At 37.0% G+C, this 19,657-nt stretch overlaps 1 protein-coding gene across 13 annotated transcripts in view; it reads left to right on the top strand.

The window, feature by feature from the left end:
* Window positions 1–19,657, top strand: part of ANKRD31 (ankyrin repeat domain 31) — a 62,596-nt gene that overhangs the window by 21,646 nt on the left and 21,293 nt on the right. For 9 of the 13 annotated variants that reach the window (XM_027671541.1, XM_027671544.1, XM_027671545.1 and 6 more), the window contains 9 exons: window positions 305–475; window positions 3,359–3,501; window positions 5,989–6,133; window positions 11,751–11,957; window positions 12,741–12,883; window positions 15,440–15,599; window positions 16,041–16,123; window positions 16,872–16,953; window positions 19,065–19,161. In XM_027671541.1, coding sequence (XP_027527342.1) covers window positions 305–475; window positions 3,359–3,501; window positions 5,989–6,133; window positions 11,751–11,957; window positions 12,741–12,883; window positions 15,440–15,599; window positions 16,041–16,123; window positions 16,872–16,953; window positions 19,065–19,161 — 1,231 coding nt within the window. Of the gene's footprint in view, window positions 1–304; window positions 476–3,358; window positions 3,502–5,988; window positions 6,134–11,750; window positions 11,958–12,740; window positions 12,884–15,439; window positions 15,600–16,040; window positions 16,124–16,868; window positions 16,954–19,064; window positions 19,162–19,657 lie in introns of all 13 variants that reach the window. The other 4 variants (XM_027671540.1, XM_027671543.1, XM_027671542.1 and 1 more) reach the window with 4 other exon arrangements.

Raw genomic sequence — 19,657 nt, 5'->3', positions numbered from 1 at the left:
AGCAATGCACTTTGCAAAAATGTCATTAGAAAGGAAGAAGTCTAAAATTAACATATCTTTACAAAGTCATATTTCTGTGTGTTGCATTTCAATTGCATTTTTGTTATGGAATTCCCTATGGCATCTTTTATTGTATGGTATTATTATTTAATTGGTGATGTGTTTTTTGAGATAGTCATTTCTACTAGATTGAATGAGCATTTGTTTCTTCAGAAGGATCATTTACCAACTGTAATACAAAGTGCCAAAATAAGAGAGAAAAGGTATTTTTCTGTGCAACAGAGCTTTTAACATTATTTTTCAGAACGCGAAGCCTTTGGTAAGGGTCTGGCTCGCCCTCTTACACTTTCAGCAATCCACAGGAGGAATGTGTATGGTGAGAATTTACTGCATAGAGCTGTTACTCATGAAGATGTAGACCTTGTACGTAAGATCATAAAAGCTGGTGGAAATGTAAATGCTCAGGATTATTCTGGTAAGTTGCAATTGTATTAAAGTACTATTTTCAATGAAGTATCCATCTGTAACTAATAAAAGCATATATTATGAGTTTGTGCAGTGGACAAGATTGTAGGTTTGTGACTGGTCAGTAGATTATTAAATTTTTATTGGTTTCACTTGGTACTTGTTCATGGTAAAATATGTAGATCTACTTATAAAAGTATATGAGAAAAGAAAATTTGGAGGGAAAAGTAAGCACTTTAAAGATTACATAGTGATGCAATTAGGTTTTACTTAGCCTTAATTCAACAGTTCCGTGCCTGCTTATCTCTGAGCAGTCTCTAATTAAATAATCAACTTCATGGACTTGAGAGTTGGGGTTATTTTTTTCCACTTCAGTGACCAACTTGAGACACCAAGATGTCGATTTTTCAGTTTAATTTTTCAGAGACTTTGATTTTGCCCATTACATCTTAAGGAAGGTTGTAGTTTTATAATTCGGCACTGTTCTAACTTTCCAAGAAAGTTGTGACTACTTGGTATTTTCCATTTTTCTTTCATCTTGGGCATGAAAAAAGAAGGAATGACAAACAGTGGCCAGCTCTTAATGTTTTGTTTGAAGCAATTCATCTTATCCAGTTTCATGTGTGATACTCTGTGTCAAAGGCTTTGCACCTTAAGTATCACTTGGTTTTTTCAAATATAAGACTGTTTCTTATTTGCACTTCCCCATCTCCTCCCTTAATATCTGATAAACTTCCACAACAAAAGAGAAAATTGTTTCAGACAACTGGCTCATTTGGTAGAAAACTTTGATTAATTCTTAGAGTGTTTTCATACCATGCTAGTGGCTAGGATTTCACAACTGTTCTGTGGGAAAGGAAAAAACTCACATTCTGCAGTTATAGGCTATTGCATAATGCACGCACATAACAGTCCAAAATTAAGTTAAAAATTATCTGTCTTCTGGAATATACTAGGAGATAGATTGGGTCAGCAGCAGATTTCAGACTTTTGGAGTACAGATGTTTGAGCTAACAGAGTGACTCATAATATGTATTAACTTATGCTAGAGGCAGGTGAGAAAATATTTTGTTGTTGGGGTTCAAAGGCCCATGCTGACGACAGAGAAGTGCTGATAGTGCAGCCACAGTAGGCAAGTATACCAAAGTGCACTGCTTCTAGTTTTTGCTGTCACAGTTGCTTCCTTTTTCTGCCTTTTTAATGTTTTGCCAGGCCATGATTTCTTCTTTCCCCAGGCTCTGGTTGCTGGTATTTTGGTGCAAAACCAGCACAGCTGCACAAAGTATCTTTCAGTTGTACTCCTTGAAGAGATGAGAGGTTAACCTGGCCATGCTTCTTTTTTTTTTTTTTTTTTTAGTGAGGCAGGTATGGTCAGAAAGACTATAGTTGCCAGACCTATAGTGCCATTTTGACATGCACTTTCATCTTGATCTCTTCGGGAGTCATTTTTCTGAATTATATTCTGCCTCTGTACCTGTTCTCTTCCTTTAAAGCCTTTCACCAGTGATTATCTGTATTTTAGCCTAGTATTTTTCCTTATTCCTGTGCTACAATATTCTGCTTCAGTACTTTGCTGAGTTCTTGTGATCTTCTGTTGTTTGGTTTGGGGTTTTTTTTCTCCTTTTTATTTCCTGGACATCAGCATGTAGGATATGAACAGCATGTTAGAGATGCTGTCTTGTGCTCTCAGTTTGAGTTTTGATTCACGGTGTCTCAAGGGATCACAGTTGCAGTGAAACTTGTGTTTCTTCTTGATCTGGAGCATGCACAGCATCCTTGCATCCTGTCGCTAATCCCTATGAATTATTAATTGAATGTGTTGTAGGTGCAGTTTTTTGGGGCCTTTTTATTGTATCAGATAGAGGATACGTTTTAGTGAGGGAGAAATTAATACATTCCCCTAAGTGAACCTTTTTATTCTCCCCTTAACAGATTTCATAATAAACACAATTTGTAGGAATATACAATATTCCAGGTTCAGCTGTGTGTAAGAGAGCCTCGAGAGTTTCTCTCTCCAGTGAAATTAAGATAATTTTGCTCTATGGTAGCAAAAAGTTTCATTAAGCCTTATTAATTCACATATTTAGTATGTGAATTAGGCCCCAGCAACCTTCTGATAATGGAAGATTGTTGAAGAGTAAGACTGTTGATCAAAATGGTCTTCTGGAGGGCATGTTGGTTTGAGAGTTGGAAGATGGGAAGTGGAAAATCCTTTCTGTTTTCCCTTATTTCTCTCACCCTACATGTTTAAGGAGCTGATGCATGGCTATGCTAAACTCAGTTCAAAGACTTATATTCCACATTTTTTCTCAACACCTCTTTCATAGAGTAGAACTCTATTCTGAAGCTTGTATCTTGGTTTATTCCATATAGCTAGGAATGAAGATGGAATTTCAGTAGGGAATTTTAGTTTATTTGGACACTCAAATTATTCTTGGATAATCTTAGAAAACATTTTTGTTTGGTAATAGTTCATGTCTTTATTTTTGTAACTTCTTTCTTACTAACCTTCTTCAGCATAGCTATATAAATAAGACTGCCATGAAAAACTATGTTATTCTTAAAACACCATATGTGTTTTGTTCCAGGAGAAATTACCAAGATATGGGTCAAATAATTCTCTCATTTCATAACAGAACTACCAAATCCAAAACTAATGTTGTTACAGCAGCATCTGCTTCTTCAGTAGGTGCAAATTTTTTGAAAAGCAAGAGATCTCTCAACCCTTGTGACTTTGTCATAAATATTTCTTCATACAACTTACTGTAATGCATCAGTTTGTACCTTTTCAGTATACTCTGTGAAATCTTTATCAAATAGGCAACCTAAAACTGACATAAATTTTTAGAATTTTTTCACCCAAATGTGAAATACATGCTTTTCTTTTTCATAGGCTTGACTGCACTACATATAGCAAGTGTGGAAGGCTTTTATGGGATAGCGAATCTGCTTTTGAAAGCAGGTGCTGATGTTAATGCTACAGAAAAGGAACGAATAACACCGTTACAAGACGCAGTTAAAGAAGGCCATTATGAGGTATATTCCAAATTGAACACAAATTATGATTTAGTAATACAAATTATTGTTGTTGAGTCCAGAAGGTCACATAATGTTTTTGCATGTGGCTGGTCTTTTCAGATTATAGGCAAATTCAGGAGCTTGCAAGTCTTTCCTGATTGATTTCTGTTCAAACCATTCCATGCTTTACAGGATTTTTCCCAAAGGAGAAATTAATTGTTTTTCTAACTGTTGGGGACAGTGTACTACTGAGGAATAGATTGCTACTGTTTAATACATGATTTTATAATCATGCATGTATGGCATGCTGCCACAGCCATACACACCCTGTTTTAACACGTAGCATGGAGGGTTATGAAGGCATGGCTTTATATTTTGTGTGGTCTTAAAACTGAAAGTTAACTAAATAGCGAATGTGAAATAATTGTAAGATTTGTTGCCAAATGCTGTGGTTTCATAAACCTGTGCCTGAATTGTGGATCCTCTTTCAGTCTGGCAGTGCTTGCCTCCAGCTGGCATATCTGTGCGTATTTCTAAGGTGACCCAAATTTATGTAGGAGTTCTATGTGTCCCGTTTATCTGCTTGCAGTTTCTTTCTCTAGAAGTGCATGTTTGCTGCCTAATAGTTATTGATTTCCAAGATCTTTTAAGTATTTTTTTGTGGGGTGTTTTGCCCCTAAATATTTGCTCTTTTTCGCAACTGAGATGAGATTTATTCTGTTTCCTCACAAATCTCCCTGGAGCAAAGAGGAAGGGTGGACTTCCAGATAATAATTTTTTCTGAGACTTGAGAGTCCCAGGAATGGTTTTCAGCTTGTGCATCACAGACTGCTGTGGGTTCATGAAATATTTCTGTGTTCTGTGACTGTACCTAACACACCATGTCCATGGTTATGCATGAAGCCCTCTGTATCTCTGCAAGTAATATTTAGGGGCCATCAACTAGAATGATATTGGAAGAACAGTCATCTCAACTAGGTCACTCGAGGCACACCAAGATCATTCAGCACAGAGCTGACTTAGAGTTATGTATGTCCAGAGGGAATGGTGCTACCTGGTGATGCTATATTTACTCAGTCTGTGTTTGCCCAGTATCAGTAAAATTGTCTTGCTGCAGTGATCTGTCAGACTTAATTTTTGTTGTTTCTGACTAGCAACAATACAGTGATAGTGATTCAGTGATGGTGATTCAGACTTTTGGTAACAAAGTATTTGAAGCTGTATTTTTCAAAGCTGCATGAAGTTATTACTGTAGATTGGAAACATGCTTTTTGTCTACTACTTTTTTCCTTTCTGCACCTGCAATATGCCAAATTAATTTATTTCAGGAAAAATGGTAAGTATAGGAAAGATTTTTTAGTACAGTTAAGGGGGAGAGCATGCAAGTGTGTATGATCACAGTTGTGGAAGAAGAGTTCTCAACATTACTGGTTGAGAAAATCCAGAGGTTTGCTCTTGATTGACCCCATTTTATTTTACTCTGTTGTTAGGAGAATGTATGAATTGAGAAAACTTCACTAACAATTTTCTCATTAGCAATCTGGTTAGAAATAGTGAGAGACTTGATAGAACAAAATTTCTTTTCTCCTAAAGTAGATATCAGCAGTGCCCTGGCAGCCAGGAGGGCCAACCGTGTCCTGGGGGGCATCAGGCAAAGAATCGCCAGCCAGCTGAGGGACGGGATTGTCCCGCTCTGCTCTGCACTGGGGTGGCCTCACCTTGAATATTGTGTGCAGTTTTAGGCACCACAATATAAGGAAGATATTGAGCTATTAGAGAGTGTCCAAAGGAGGGCAACGAGGATGGTGAAGGGCCTTGAGGGGAAGCTGTATGAGGAGCAGCTGAGGTCACTTGGTCTGTTCAGCCTGGAGAAGAGGAGACTGAGGGGAGACCTCATTGCAGTCTACAACTTCCTTGTGAGGGAAAGAGGAGGGGCAGGCACTGATCTATTCTCTGTGGTGACCAGTGACAGGACCTGAGGGAATGGCCGGAAGTTGTGTCAAGGGAGGTTTAGGTTGGATATTAGAAAAAGGTTCTTCACCCAGCAGGTGGTTGGGCCCTGGAACAGGCTCCCCAGGGAAGTGGTCACAGCAGCAAGCCTGACAGAGTTCAAGAAACACTTGGATAATACTCTCAGGCACATGGTGTGAGTCTTGGGAATGGTCCTTGTGGATCCTTCCAACTCCACATGTTCTGTGATGTCCTAAATGGATAAACTGGCTCATACCCTGTTATTTTCTACCAGTTAAGAGCTATGGGGCCATGAATCCTACCCTGTATTTTGAGAGACCTTGTCTTAATGGCAACTGGAGCAATTTATAAAAATGAAAATAATAAGATGATAGGATAATGCCTTATCTAGGGGAATGCTTCGGGTATTTGAACTAGAATATAGAGAAATTTGATTTTAGTTGCTCATGTTGTCAAGTACGAGAGAGAAGCCTATATAAGGAGTATGGAAAATACTATCAGAAGAGAAATGATCTAAAAAACTTATTTTTTTAGGTGGTGAACTTACTACTTTGGTATGGAGCTGATCCCTTATTAAAAAATAAAATGGGAAGATGTGCATTAGAAGAAGCTTCTGACCCATCTATGAGGAAACTTCTTACCAGTTATGTAGAAAAATCCAGAGGATATTCAGTATCAGGTAGGAAAGAATTATTCTGTCGTAGCATCACCACTAAATGGAGAAATTCAGACCATCTGTTAAACTATGTTTCCTTAATTACTGCTAGTAATTCTATGGGCTTCAGTGTCTGATGCCTGAGTAGCAGTGAGCACTCCTTACCTTCCACAGTTGCTGTACATTGACGAAATATAAATGATAATGATGTCCAACTGTTTCTTGGGCTGGAGTTACCTTTAAATTTGAAATGAAGATGTGAAGCACAACAGTAATTGTTTGTCTAAATGGAAGATGAGACACGGCTTGATTTGCTGATGGGTGAGGTATGGTTTAGAGCTAGGGATAAAATTTGGTTTTGAACTGGCATACAGTCTGAATTTTGAAGGATCCATAGGATAAAAAGTGGTGAATCTAGGGTTAGATCTAGATCTTATGAGTTGCCAAGCCTTCACTGCTAATGTTTGGGCTGGGTGTAGGTAGCAGCTAGTGAGTTTGTAAGGAAACAGTTGAATAGAGTTAGTGATTATGGCTAAGGAAGAAGTTGGGTCTTGTACAGTCTTGGGAAGTAAGTTGAGAAGAAGGTTCAGAAAAGGCTGTTTGATCAGAAGCAAGGATGTGTCACAAGATAAGCCTTGATTAGAGCTAGAATTAAGACTGTTGGACACCCATTGGCCAGTGTGAGCTGTGGCATGTTTTAAGTCTTGAAGGAGTCCCCGTCCCTTGGACTATTATCCATTATTGCTTTTCCATGTGGATGGCAGTAAAGCCACAATACATAGTCCAGGGAGAATCAAAAGAGACTTCAGGACCTTGGGATAGTTGGTAAGGGAATCTGGTGCACAGATAATTTTTTTCCACTCTCCCAATTGTGAGCAGCAACATTGGCAGAAACAGACAAACCCAGTCTATTACAACATGGCTCCATAGCTGATGTCTCTGCCACAGTTCTGGGTTTTTCAATAATGGGGTGGTTTACAGGCCTGCTAGTGTCAGATGGCATTCACCTTTCTCAGAGAAGGAAGAAGGTCTTTGCTCTTAAGCTAGCGGGGCTCATTGACAGAGCTCAAAACTGTACTTGAAGGGGGACTGGGACAATATCAGACTTGCCCGTGATAAGCCATTGGGTGATACATGCAAGTTAGGTGGATGGGGTGCTAGAGAGCACCCTCAGCCTGCTGCTCTGAGATTCCTTGGGTACCCTGAATCACACTTGAAATCTTACAGAGGGGAGCCAGGGATTCCTCTTAAGTTTCAAAAAGAATCACTTAGGTCACTAATCTTAAAAAAAATTTGGAGGTACAATGTCACTCTTTACTCTCGACATTTCTGGTTTGTGCAAGGTGCTGTTTGCAACAAAGATTAGACCCCAGTATTTCTATAAATATTTTATATATTATTATGTTTTAGATTCAAATAAAACCCTTGAAATTTTGAAAATTTTTCTAGAAAGCTAAATATGGTAAGTACTATTACACACAATATTGTAGACAAGTTATACATATATAACAGCATGTTCTATATGTAAAGTAAACTATGATCTCTTTTCAATTTTAGTTTCTTTCTGTCTTTCAAATAAAAGTTAGGGAATTATTTTTTCTGGTTTTGATAGGTTTTTAAAATAGCACATTCTAGGACTTCAGCTGTCTGTGACTATTTCATTGTGTTCTTTTGTTTTCCACGTCAGTTTTCTACAACTCCTTGTTTATACTTGTTACTATTCGTTTCCGTTTTTTTCATTTCTCATTTTTTGTTGCTCTGTATTTCCCTTCCTAAGCTGGGTTGGTTTTTGAATCACTGCAGCTTTTCATCTTGAGTGTGAGATATTTTGTGAAATACTTCCCAGCTGTTATTAATATTTTTCTGCTGACACTTTTCTTTAATTTTTTTAATTTTTAACTGTTTTTAGCTCTTTGAAAATTTCTCTTTCAAATAACTACTCTGTCAGTATAAGTGTATGCATATACATACACAGGAAAAGGTGGGTTTATAGATATGTATAGGTTTATAGAAGCATGTGTGAATGCATATGTGTGTGGATTTTTTTTTTCCAAGTGTGTGCAGCAAAAAATTTAAGTTTTTTCTTTGAACTGCAGTTATGTGTTGGTGGGGTTTATTGGTCAAACCTTAGTTGCCTTTGAGTGAGATGTAAATGAATGCTAGCATCAAGTATATTTTGAAAGTCAATGGGATTCATGCTTCTATGTGCATTAAATTCTTCAAAACCGGTGTATATAAGAGTGTGGTTATGTAATAATATAACAAATATACACCCAGCCCCCATAAATCCACACACAGTATGGACAAATACATCTGCTCATATACTATCAACATGCACATTTTTTACTTCTGTTTGATGAATACTCTCCTTCTGTTTGGGGACTTCAGTTTGGTCTGGATGCTCACTAGTCTTAAAAGTTAAGGAGACATCAGCCAATCTCTGCAGTGTCCTGTTACACATGACAAAAAACACTCAAGAAACTGTTGGAAGTTCCTGCTGATCCTTTTCTCTATGATAGTCAGTCTTCTTGTCTTCTGCCTTCAGCGGTACAGAACACTCTTCCCTCTTCCCGTCTCAGGTGGTTGCTTGTTTTCAACCCTTCTTAAGTCCCTGCTCTCTTGAGTTTTGGACTGCAAGTGTGTGTTCTCCTTTGGAAGCTGAAGGGAGAAGGAAAGGAGTAGGTGCTTCTTGTTACTGCTTTCCAATTCTTCGCAGTGTCAGTGCTTACCTTTTCTATTTCTAAATTTTGTTTTTCCTCCTGTAGGAATGTCTTTTTAAATCATGCTGGAAAAAAAATTTGTAGCTACTTATTTTATCTAATACATGTCATCATCCATGCTAATTATTGGAAGAACAAACACTGAATGTAGAAATGTTTCCTTTTTCTATAGATGTTCTTTTTTGTAGCTCCTATGTTCCTGCTGAACCTTTATAATAAGGTCTGCGTGCATTAATACATTTTTGGATTTTTTTATTTCTATTTTTTGCCTCCTGTATATAAAATTATGATTTAAAAAACTTTATTCTGAACATGCGTCTTACATTTTGGTCTCCACTGGGAAAGCCAGGCAGCTTTTTTCCTCAAAAGAGATTCTTCAGGTAATATTTTGTTCAGATAAAATTTAATTATTCCCTTCATACCAGGAGAGTGTTGCCATTTGAGAGGTGGTGCAAGAAGGTATAGCCCTTTGTACAGTTGAAGGCCTTAATAAGTTTGGGGTCCAGGACAATAACATTCAGATAGCAGTAGGAAAAAAGGGAAGATGGGATAATGTTTTCTTACTTGTGGAGTTTTCAGATTTTTTGCTCTTATGCCTTTTCTTCGTTAGCTGGCCATAGTATGTCATCTGATTGTTCCTACCTCCCACTACTCTTCCATATATTATTCTGTTCTTGAATAAAAATTTTTCTTCTGAAATGATGCAAAGCCACTGTCATCTACAATCAGTCACTTACTAGGCTCCCAACATTCCTAATGTGCTTATACAGAAGGAAGGTACAAACAGCTTGCTTCTTTTCTTACAGTTCAACCTGTGGAAATAATTGCTCTTAGACCAATGTTGAGGTATTCAATTGTCTTTTTTAAGCACAAAGTTGAAGTTGTTGAGGTATGTCAGCCTGATCTAGCCTGATTACTGGTTACTGTAATCTCTTCATTTTATCTTTATACTTTGCGGAGTGGACTTTATTTTTGCCAAGATCTGGATCTTTCCTGCTCATGACCCACCTGGCAGTGCATCCTACAGAGAACCAGTATTTTGATTCACATACCAGTGTCTCATTATGCTTTTGCAAATGTTTCCTAACAGCCCGTGAAGCAAACTGTTGTGCATGGCAATTTAACTGGAAAACTCTGCAATTATTTCTGTTCACTGGCTGCCAGTATTGCTAAGGGTCATTAGCTTAATGGGCTGTTATGTGCCTTTTTTTTTCTTAGATGTCTATAAACAGTCCCTAGGACATTCTCCCATGAATCAAAGGGAAAGAAAAGGAAGAACCAGAAAGCGGATGATTGCTTTGGGAGTTCAAACCCAGAATCTTTTAGACAAAACACAATACATTATCTTATGGAAAAGTAGGTCTCAAATTGGAGAAGTATTTTAATAATGTGATGGCTCTGTGTGCTCTAGAATTTCAGTTTTCATTTAAAAAATGAACTCTTGAGCTTTTCTGGTTGCCAATACAGTGTGGGCCAAGCACCCTCAGTGCAAAGAGGACTACCTGAATGCTTTCAGACAGGTTTGAAAAGCCTACAGTGAGCTCCGTGCTACCATAGTCTGGCAGGAGCAATGCCTAAACAGGATAGTTTGAAGTTAGTATGTATATATCCTCAGTGAATGTCTGTCTCTAATATAATTTCATGTTCTTCCAAATAGTCTTGGATGACAAGCTCAGTAGTTTACCTTCAAGGAAACATTGGAAAAGCAAATTTTCCAGAGTGCAGGAGGTGCCTGAAGAAAGGCAGCTGTCAAATCATGGAAGATGTTTGATACCAGTGGATACTGCTGACTGCAAATATTTGAGAAAACAGCTTGTCTGATGAGAAGAGGAAGATGCAGCAACTAATTGTTCATAGGAATAATTGACAAAATCTCCAAGGATAAGAGCATGCAAAACACCCGTTTTAAACCTTACACTGTCAGGTTTCTTGAATGAATTACAGATTTTCAAGAGAACAGAGAAAGACCACTGTGAATTTTTAAGAAAATATTGATAGCATGGTATTATAATGAAAAGTACAGGAGTTTTTAAAAAGCTAACATGCATGATAGAGCTTTTGAAGATTTATATACCTTGTCTTTTTGGTTGCAGTTTGAGGAGGGGGTTGTCCTTAGTCTGCGTGCATAATCACTACTTCGGTAATCTGTTTTATTTTTTGTATTTCAATTTGAATTTATAATTTGAATTAGTTTCAGAATTAGAATTTAAAGCTTCAGAATTAAAATCTGTCTGATGATCACATGATAAAATTTAAAGTGAGTGTTGTTTGCTCTGTGAACCAGTAAGGATTAAATCAAGTTTATTTACAGTTATGGGTCCAATCCTGCACAGGTTTAATTAAAAGACAATTTATGCCACTAAACATTAATCAAAAATTTTTAATCAGCCTACAGGACTTTTTCACATCAGAGCTGTAAAAATATCTCATGTATTTATAGATATGTATGTAGATACATATTCACCTATCTGTATGTATACGGATATCTATCTTACATAGATACACATATCTATCTTTTCCCTGATACAGAATTAGGAACTGATATAGTTCTATATGGTTTCTTAAATACATTTATGTGTGTAGTTTATGTATTTAGCAGCCATGCCTGGTAGCCTGAAAGCAGTCCATGAAGAAACATAACATACTCCCCACCTCTATACAGTATAGAACTTAAACCTTGTTACCTTTTGTTTCATCGCACATTTGTTGTACCCTTGTTAAATCATCTAGATTTGAACTTTAACTTCTTTTGTTTGATGTCTGAGCTCTTACACACTACCTTCTAACCTTTTGATGTAGTCAGTTAATGTTATTGACTAATTAAAGCAACAGTATTGCACACATTTACAGTAATTCAAATGAGTTATGAAGCTTAATTTTCTGTTTATAATTAAACATTCTTTGTGCAAAAATTTCCTAAGGAACACCCAATATGCCGTTAGAATCTACCAGAAAGGAACCTGTAATTGTACACACTACCTGTAATTCAAGAACTGGAGGAAAGAAGAAAATTAGGAGAAATGAAAAAGGGGAAACTCAGCTGCATATTGCTGCTAAGAGAGGAGATTTGTCCTTGGTGAAGACTCTAATATCATCTGGAATTTGTGTCAATGAACAGGATTATGCAGGTTTGAAAATTACTCTCTTATGGGCTTGTTTATGATACAATGTTACATAATTTGTAGTATAAATATGGATTCTTGACTTAAAATTGTGAAGAGAAAAGGAATTCATTAAACAAGTGCAAGCACAATCAATACCTGGATTTTGCGTCTCAGCATGGAAGTAATGCAGACCTTTTCTCAGCAGGGGTATTAATAGGGTCTTGCTTCTCTGCTGAAGACACGTTTTCAGAGATGTGTACAGAAAGTGAACTTGAAAGTTTGGTGAGAGAAATAATGCTCATACACATGTATATGTACGTGTGTGAAGCACATTCAGACAGGTGTTATTTCCTTAGGAAATAAAGACAAAAACCAGATGACAAGATTATCTTTTATTTTTTCTCTGCCTAAATGTATAACATGTTTCTGTTTTCATACTCTCAAAATGCATCGTATTCTATTCTAGATGCCTGGCAGACTTAATATTATAAAACAGTACTGAGATTAGAAATCAGACTATTACTGTTGTGCTTCTGAATTTTTAGAGTTTTTCTGCTCCAGTGTTTTGTTTCTTTTATTATTTTTAGTACTGTAGTAGAAAAGAAAGCAGTATATTTTCTGCTTAATATTGGATTTTTCTCTGAGGTAAACTGAATTACACAGAAAATAGTTGACCTAGGCATTTCAAGGTGGTTATTTGTATAAGATTTATCTTAAATGCAGTAAAATGTATAATCACTACTAAGCGATCTGTGTGGATCTTTCCAAATCAGATGTGTGCTGTATGTGTCGTCTTGCCTTTATTAGGTTGGACAGCAGTTCACGAAGCTTCCAATGGGGGATTTACAGATGTGATCTTAGAATTACTGAAAGCAGGTGCTGATGTCAACAGCAGAAGTCTGGATGGTGTTTTACCAATACATGATGCTGTTTCTGGCAATTATTTGGAGGTACATTTTTCTTTTTCGTAAGATTTCCTGAAACTGATTTCCAGCAGAGGGCCAGCAGAGCAAAATCCTCTTTTCATTCAAGTTATTAATACAATTGTAGTGTAGATTTGCATTTAGGAAATAAAGTAGGATTCTTTAAAGTGATCCAAATTAGAGAAAGAAATATTTTTCAATAGTGACAGTTGAAATTGTACAGTTAGTTGCCTTTTTTAGTACAGCAGACAGATCATAAAAATTCAGAAACTTCCTTTGGTTTTCTCCCAGGTTTGGGCTTTTTAATACTAAAATTGAGCATTCTTGGTTTGATTGTCTAGTCCAACCCTGCTGCAGGGAGGAGTGATGCATTTCACACGTAAGAGAGAAGAAATAATATACTTCATTGATAGAAAAGAGTGAGTTAGCAAAGTTCACTGGTAAATGTGACAGTTGTTTAACAAGATTTGAGACAAGATACATTGATTATTTACTGCATAGAGGACAGGAACAGAACTGGAAGGGGGACCCTCCTGTTGAGTCATGATGTCCAGAAAGGACCCCCTTGTTTTCTGAACTCCATCTCAGGTGACTAGATCCAGACTTGGTCCCAGACTCAGTCAGCAGTTTGTATCTAAAGGATTACGTGTGCGCAATCAATCCTTTCTATCAGTTAGCTAACATATCAAAGTTTAGCATGCAGTTAATCACTAAGAATCTGCTATGGCAAGGAGTCTCTCAGTCTTGAGGAGCAACCTTGAGAGATGTCCCTGCTCAAGGGGAAATCCTGGTGTGCAGACCACTGCTGTGCAGGAGAGCTTGAAGAGCCCAGGGCTGTCCGTTATTTTTGCATACCAGCAAGACACCTTGCTGGTCACTGTTTCAGACAGTCTTTGGCTACCTTATTACCATTCATCCCCCGAAGTCTGGGTAAGCTGGATGCAACCATCACAGCTGCCCCTGGTGGTTATGGCTTAAGCAGAGGAACATATGGCCACAAAGCCCCCTGCCATGGGCAGGGACATTTTTTTACTAGCTTAGCTTGCCCAAAGCCCTGTCCTACCTGACTTTGAATGTTTCTAGGGATGGGGTGCCCACAGCTGCTTTGGGCAACCTGTTTCAGTGTCTCACCGTCTCCATTGTAAAAAAATTCTTTTTTGTAAAGACTCTAGGCCTGCTGTTTAAAAATGGTTCTACAGAATAGACTATTTCAGTTGGAAGGGACCTATGGTGATCCTCTTGTCCAAGTGCCTGATCTCTTTGGGGCTGACCAGAAATCAAAGCATGTTGTTAAGGGCATTGTCCAAATGCCCCAGTCTTGGGGCATTGATCAGCTCTCCAGGAAGCCCATTCCAGTGTTTGACCATCTCTCAAAGTAAAGAAATGTTTCCTAATGTCCAGTCTAAACCTGCCCTAGCACAGCTATGAACCATTCCCACACATCCTATCACTGGATCCCAGGGAGAAGAGATGGACACCTCCCTTTCCACTTCCCCTGCTCAGGAAGCTGTAGCTTCAGGTTGTCCCTCAGCCTCCTTTTCTCCAAACTAGACAAGCCCAAAGTCCTTACTGGCTCCTCGCAGGACGTGGCTTTCAGCCCTCTCATCAGTCATGTTGCCCTCCTCCAGGCACATTCGAGGACCTTCACATCATTCTTAAATTGTGGGGCCCAGCATTGCACACGAATAAATAAAGTGTTCTTTTGGCAGAGTGAGTTCCGGTGAACTGAGTGTAAAGATGATGCCAGATTGGCTCAAACATACTACTTCTATTTCTGTCAGAGGAACATTTTTGATCTCATTTATCTTTTTCTGTGAACAACGGTCAAACAAAGGGGATGATTCACAGACCTGGTGCCAAACTATCATTAGGGTTCTTGCAAACATATAAGCTTATTATTCAGTATTGTGAGGGAAAACCAATGGAGGACATTCTGAACTTCAAGAGAATATTGTCTTTCTGATACTTTCTCATACTTAACTGCGCTCTGAGTGTAAGAAATAAGAAGAAATGCTAAAATTGGGAATCAAACATACGAAAATTCTTTGACATCCGAGCTCTGACGTCATCAGCACTTTCATATCATCTGGATTTTAGGGGATAGATGATTCCACTGGTGCCACTAATCTCATTTCCACATTTTACAATTAAGCAGACTTGCAGGTTATTTGGAATTAGGAAAAAAATTATCAGTTCATGTAACCAGAAAACCGAAACCGCTATTAAAGAAAAAAATCCACTTCTTTTTTGCATTTTGGTCTTAATTCAATTGACCAACTCCTTTTAATTTAGATATATGATGTTTTGTAATTGCTTTGTATAACAGTACCATAAAAGTGATAGGTTTAATGACAATTTGTGAACTATTAATGTATTTTAATGGAAAAATTAGAAATGTAAGATTAGAAGTGTTTGTATTGATAATAGCCAGTTAATCTGGTTTGTTTAATTTGGATTGCAAGTGTAACAAGTTTTAGAGTATCTTATTTGTATGGGTATTATTTGTGATTTATGTTAGATACAACACACATAGTTGTCCACAGTAAGAATTACCGCAATACAAATAATAAAAATACATAATAGGCAGTCAGGATTCTACTGCAGCATGGAGCGAATCCCTTTGAAAGGAATGGAGCAGGGAAAAGTGCTGTGGATCAAGCTTGTGATGAAGAAATGAAAGAACTTCTGAAGTCTTATGGTGCTATAGACTCTGTACTTCCCGTTCCGACAACTGGAGGTAGTGGTATGTTGGTTTTGTAGTGTAAATTATAGTATTACCCCATAGTATTAAGAAAAAAAAATGTACATTCAAATAATGCTGATTTGTGGATGTGCGTATTGCCTGGCACTGATATTTTTAACTCTGTTAACTATTGAATTATATTAATTTATTTACAGAAAATAGGATACATGAGTGGGTTTTGGCTTTTTTGAGAGAATGAGGTATAAGAAGATATTCAGGTCTTCAAATTTTGTTATTATCCATATTTCCCATCACGGGAAGGAAAATAAGTGGTTTTCAAAGTGTTAACTTAAAGGACTTATTTCCTTATGCTACCTAAATTTGATTTCATTTTTATATACAAGATATTTTTTATTATTTGATCTGCCATTGTATCTTTGTAACCTATTATGCTTCTGCAAATTCATATTAAATTTTATTTATTTTTTCTGAATTATGGAGAGAGGAAATCAGAACTTTGTTGCTTTGACTACTGTAAAAATGATGATGCAGCTTGGGAGCCACAACATGAGAAATACAGTGGAGTAAGTATAGATACCAGAGTTTTGTTAAACTGCTTCCTAGTGTAGTAGTGCATAGTGACATTTGCTGACTGAATAATATAAAAATATAATGTAAATAATTACTCCATTAAAATGTATGTAAAAACAGCATCATGCAGAGGTTTATAGTAGGTAAGTTGTGTTTTACATATACAAGTGTGTTTATTATTCGCTCTTTTAATGATTCCTGTGCATTTACATTTATTGTACAAAAAGTATTCAATATTTATATTTCTTACTGGCTATATGAATAGAAAAAATGTCATGAGTCCTGAGGCTTTTCATCACGTTTCCAAAAGGGTTCTTTTTGAAACAGTAATGAATTGGCTTCATGATAAAGGTATTTAGAAATCGTTTATCTTAATGTAAAACAACCAGGAAGATTGTCAGGAGAGCTCTTGCTGGTGTCTGTAGGCCGTATCTGCATTGCCTAGGTGATGCTGTCATGCTGAAATTCACTGTCTAATCCTTGCAGTGTGCTCAGAGGTGGGTCTCTGAGTATGGACTAGTTTGAATGCCTAGGTAAAACCAGACTGTGACAACCCCTTGCAGAGCAAGCCCTTGACAGTATGTATGTCTGTCTTACCGGTGCCCCATTCCCTTTACATAGTAATTCCTTGTCTGGAATGACTTGAGTCCACCAATACTTAAACCGCAGGCCATGTATCATGGCCTGTTTTTATGGTGCACTTGGCTCTGCTTCTTAATGTAATTTTATGTTTGTTAACAGGAGTCTGTTGCTGCCATACAAGATACAGAAAAGAAGCAGAAAGAACTGTTGCTATATGAACTGAGAACTTCCAAAGATGCAGGTAGACATAAATTCAAGTGTTTTACCTATTTTTAGAGGGTAAATATCTTTGGTAATATAATTGTTTTTAATGTTATTGCATGCAATATATTTTGATTATCTCCTCTGGAAAATATATCTTTAGAGAATAAGATTTTAATAGCATCTCTCAGGTAAGTGCACTTCCTGAAGTATTTCCAGTTTACATAGGAATGAATATTTTGACAAAAAAGGTAAGCATGCCACTTGGAGGCACAGATCTCAAGTGAACTGATTATATGAAAATGGATCATTAGATAAGAATGCCCACTGTTGGCAGCATTATTCAGTTACAAGTACAGGAGCCTCTCCATGATCAAGAACATCTATGTCTGTATGTAAAGTAGCAGATGCAGCATTTTCATTCTACTGTAGCAGGACTTCCAGGAGACTGAAATAATTTATGAGAGAAAAAAGAGAATTCTTTAGGCAGACACTGTGGATGATGGACAGTTTCAGAAATACTGATGCCCAGAGGTGTAATTTGTCTTAGGCTATCAAATCTCAGTTCAGCTTAATCTCAAGAATTTACTAAGTGACAGTGACCTCCTAGGAGATTATGATGCTGCTGCTGTGAAGCAGTTGGAGTCTTTTATGTCTGTGCCGTGACTCTTCAAGTTGGCATAGCTTGCTGCAGGAATGCCTTTGACGAAGGCCTCTCTCCCCAGCTGCCTTTGCCATTTAGGCAGGGCTGTTCATTTTGGAGCAGCTCATGCCCATGAAACAGTTTGGATTCGTGACAGAAAGAAAGGGTTTGTTTCTAAATTTATTTTCCTGAATATAGGATGGAGCTTTCAAATTATATTTACAAGTAAATTTTTCCTTTTAAAAAGAAATGTGAAATATGGAAGTAAGCAGATTTATAGTTTAGCAAATTTGTGATGAATGAACTCTTAATTAAAATAGGTATGTTTTCTTGAAAAATGTTTGACAAGCAGGTAGCTGATACAATGGGCAGGAGCCTATGGACAGAGCTAAGTGCAATTTCATAAAAAGATCGAAAAGAATTATCAGACTTCTCCTGTTTAGGAGTATGAGAGAAATGAACATGGTGCTCTGTTACCACTACTGGCAAAAGCATTAATAATATAGCACATCTTAAACTAAGTCATAATCATTACTACTGAAGAGGCACAAGACTGAACAAGAACATGGAAGTACATTGACAAACTTAAAAACATAGAATAAATTCTCAAGGTATTTGCATGCATGAAACCTACTGTAAATAGCAGATTCAAATTCACTATTAAGCTGCCTTAATAAGAGCAGTATGTACGTATTACTGAGTAAGTAAATATCTTGTAGATGCTGTAAAACCAGTTTGGATTTTACAAATGCTAATTTTAATCCTATAATTTCCTGGTTTTCATGATTAAGAAAATCTTACACTGACTGTTGTAGACTTTAAGCATGTTTAGCAAATTATCCCAGTGGTATCCACTGGTTGTGACTTCTAGCCCTCCCTTATATGTCTTAAGAGATAGGTTATATAAAGAGGAGTTGATATTTGTTCTTCTTAATTTGGAAGAATATAACTAACAAAAAGGGACAATTTATCATTCTAGTTTATAATATGGGTTTGAAACTGTGAAAACTTGATAGATATGCTTTTATCATTATATGTAACTTGGAACAGTCTTGGTTCATTAAACTATTTTATAATACTTCAAACATAAAAGTTTTATGCACTTTCTGAAGACTGTGTAACTTCTGCAGGTATCCTCAGTATAATTGTCATGGTAGGTAGCTCTTTGCAACCCAAAGAACTTCAAAATTTTCAGTGCTTATCATCCATAGGGCAGTTCTTTAATCTACCAATTTCTCTTAGTAATTTCCTAGACAAAGTACGTGCACTTCAAAATTTTCCAGTACAAGCTATTTTCTTTAAGTTAAGCTTGCATTTAATTCTGAAGAATTTCATTAAAAGTAATCCAGTTGTAAAGAGCTATCAATATGCATGACGATATAAGGTACTGCTCTAACTGTATCTTCATATTCTGGCTGTGTATTTGCTACATTAAAAAGGATATTACTGTAATTATTTTCTACTGTTTATTACCATCGTAATTTTGATTATTTCAAAATATTGAACAGATGTGTATATACAAAGGCTGTCTCAAGTACAAGATACTTTGAATGAAATGCTTGCTAGCCAGAAAACAGAGAGGGATGCCCTTGCTAAAAAATACAGGTAAGTAGAATAGAGGGATTATATTGATAGGAAGCTGTTCTTCATAGAAGTAGTGTTAGAGGTTTTTAGGAGACTAGCATACAGTGACATGAAAGTAAATCTATGTGGTTTTCACTCCGATTTTGTGGGAGCATGATCCACACTGGCTTCGGTTACCTCCAATAAGTGTTTACATCAAGGAAAAACTTCAGTTGAGCTAGTGCATACAAATCAGTTGCTGTGCGCACAGTGAGCATTGAAATTCAGTAGTGAACATGCAAAAAGTGCGGAAAAATACCTAAGAAGAAATTGGGAAATGGAGGTATTGAGCAAAGACATTAATTTTGAGCTGCATCATGGGGGAAAGTAGTAGCAACTCAAGACACTATTTGGACTGTCCCTGCCTCTGGTTTGTTTCTTTAGCACCCCTAGATTAGGAGTGTTCAGCCAAGAGCCCACAAGAGCCATTTAAAGAAATGGCTTGAAGCATGCTTGCAGACATTCATATCTTGTGAAG

Source organism: Neopelma chrysocephalum, unplaced genomic scaffold (genome assembly GCF_003984885.1).
Source record: "Neopelma chrysocephalum unplaced genomic scaffold, ASM398488v2 Primary Assembly neopelma1_97102, whole genome shotgun sequence".
Lineage (NCBI taxonomy): Eukaryota > Metazoa > Chordata > Aves > Passeriformes > Pipridae > Neopelma > Neopelma chrysocephalum.
Note: the sequence above shows the minus strand (reverse complement) of the source record. Positions and strands in the feature narration are given on the sequence as shown.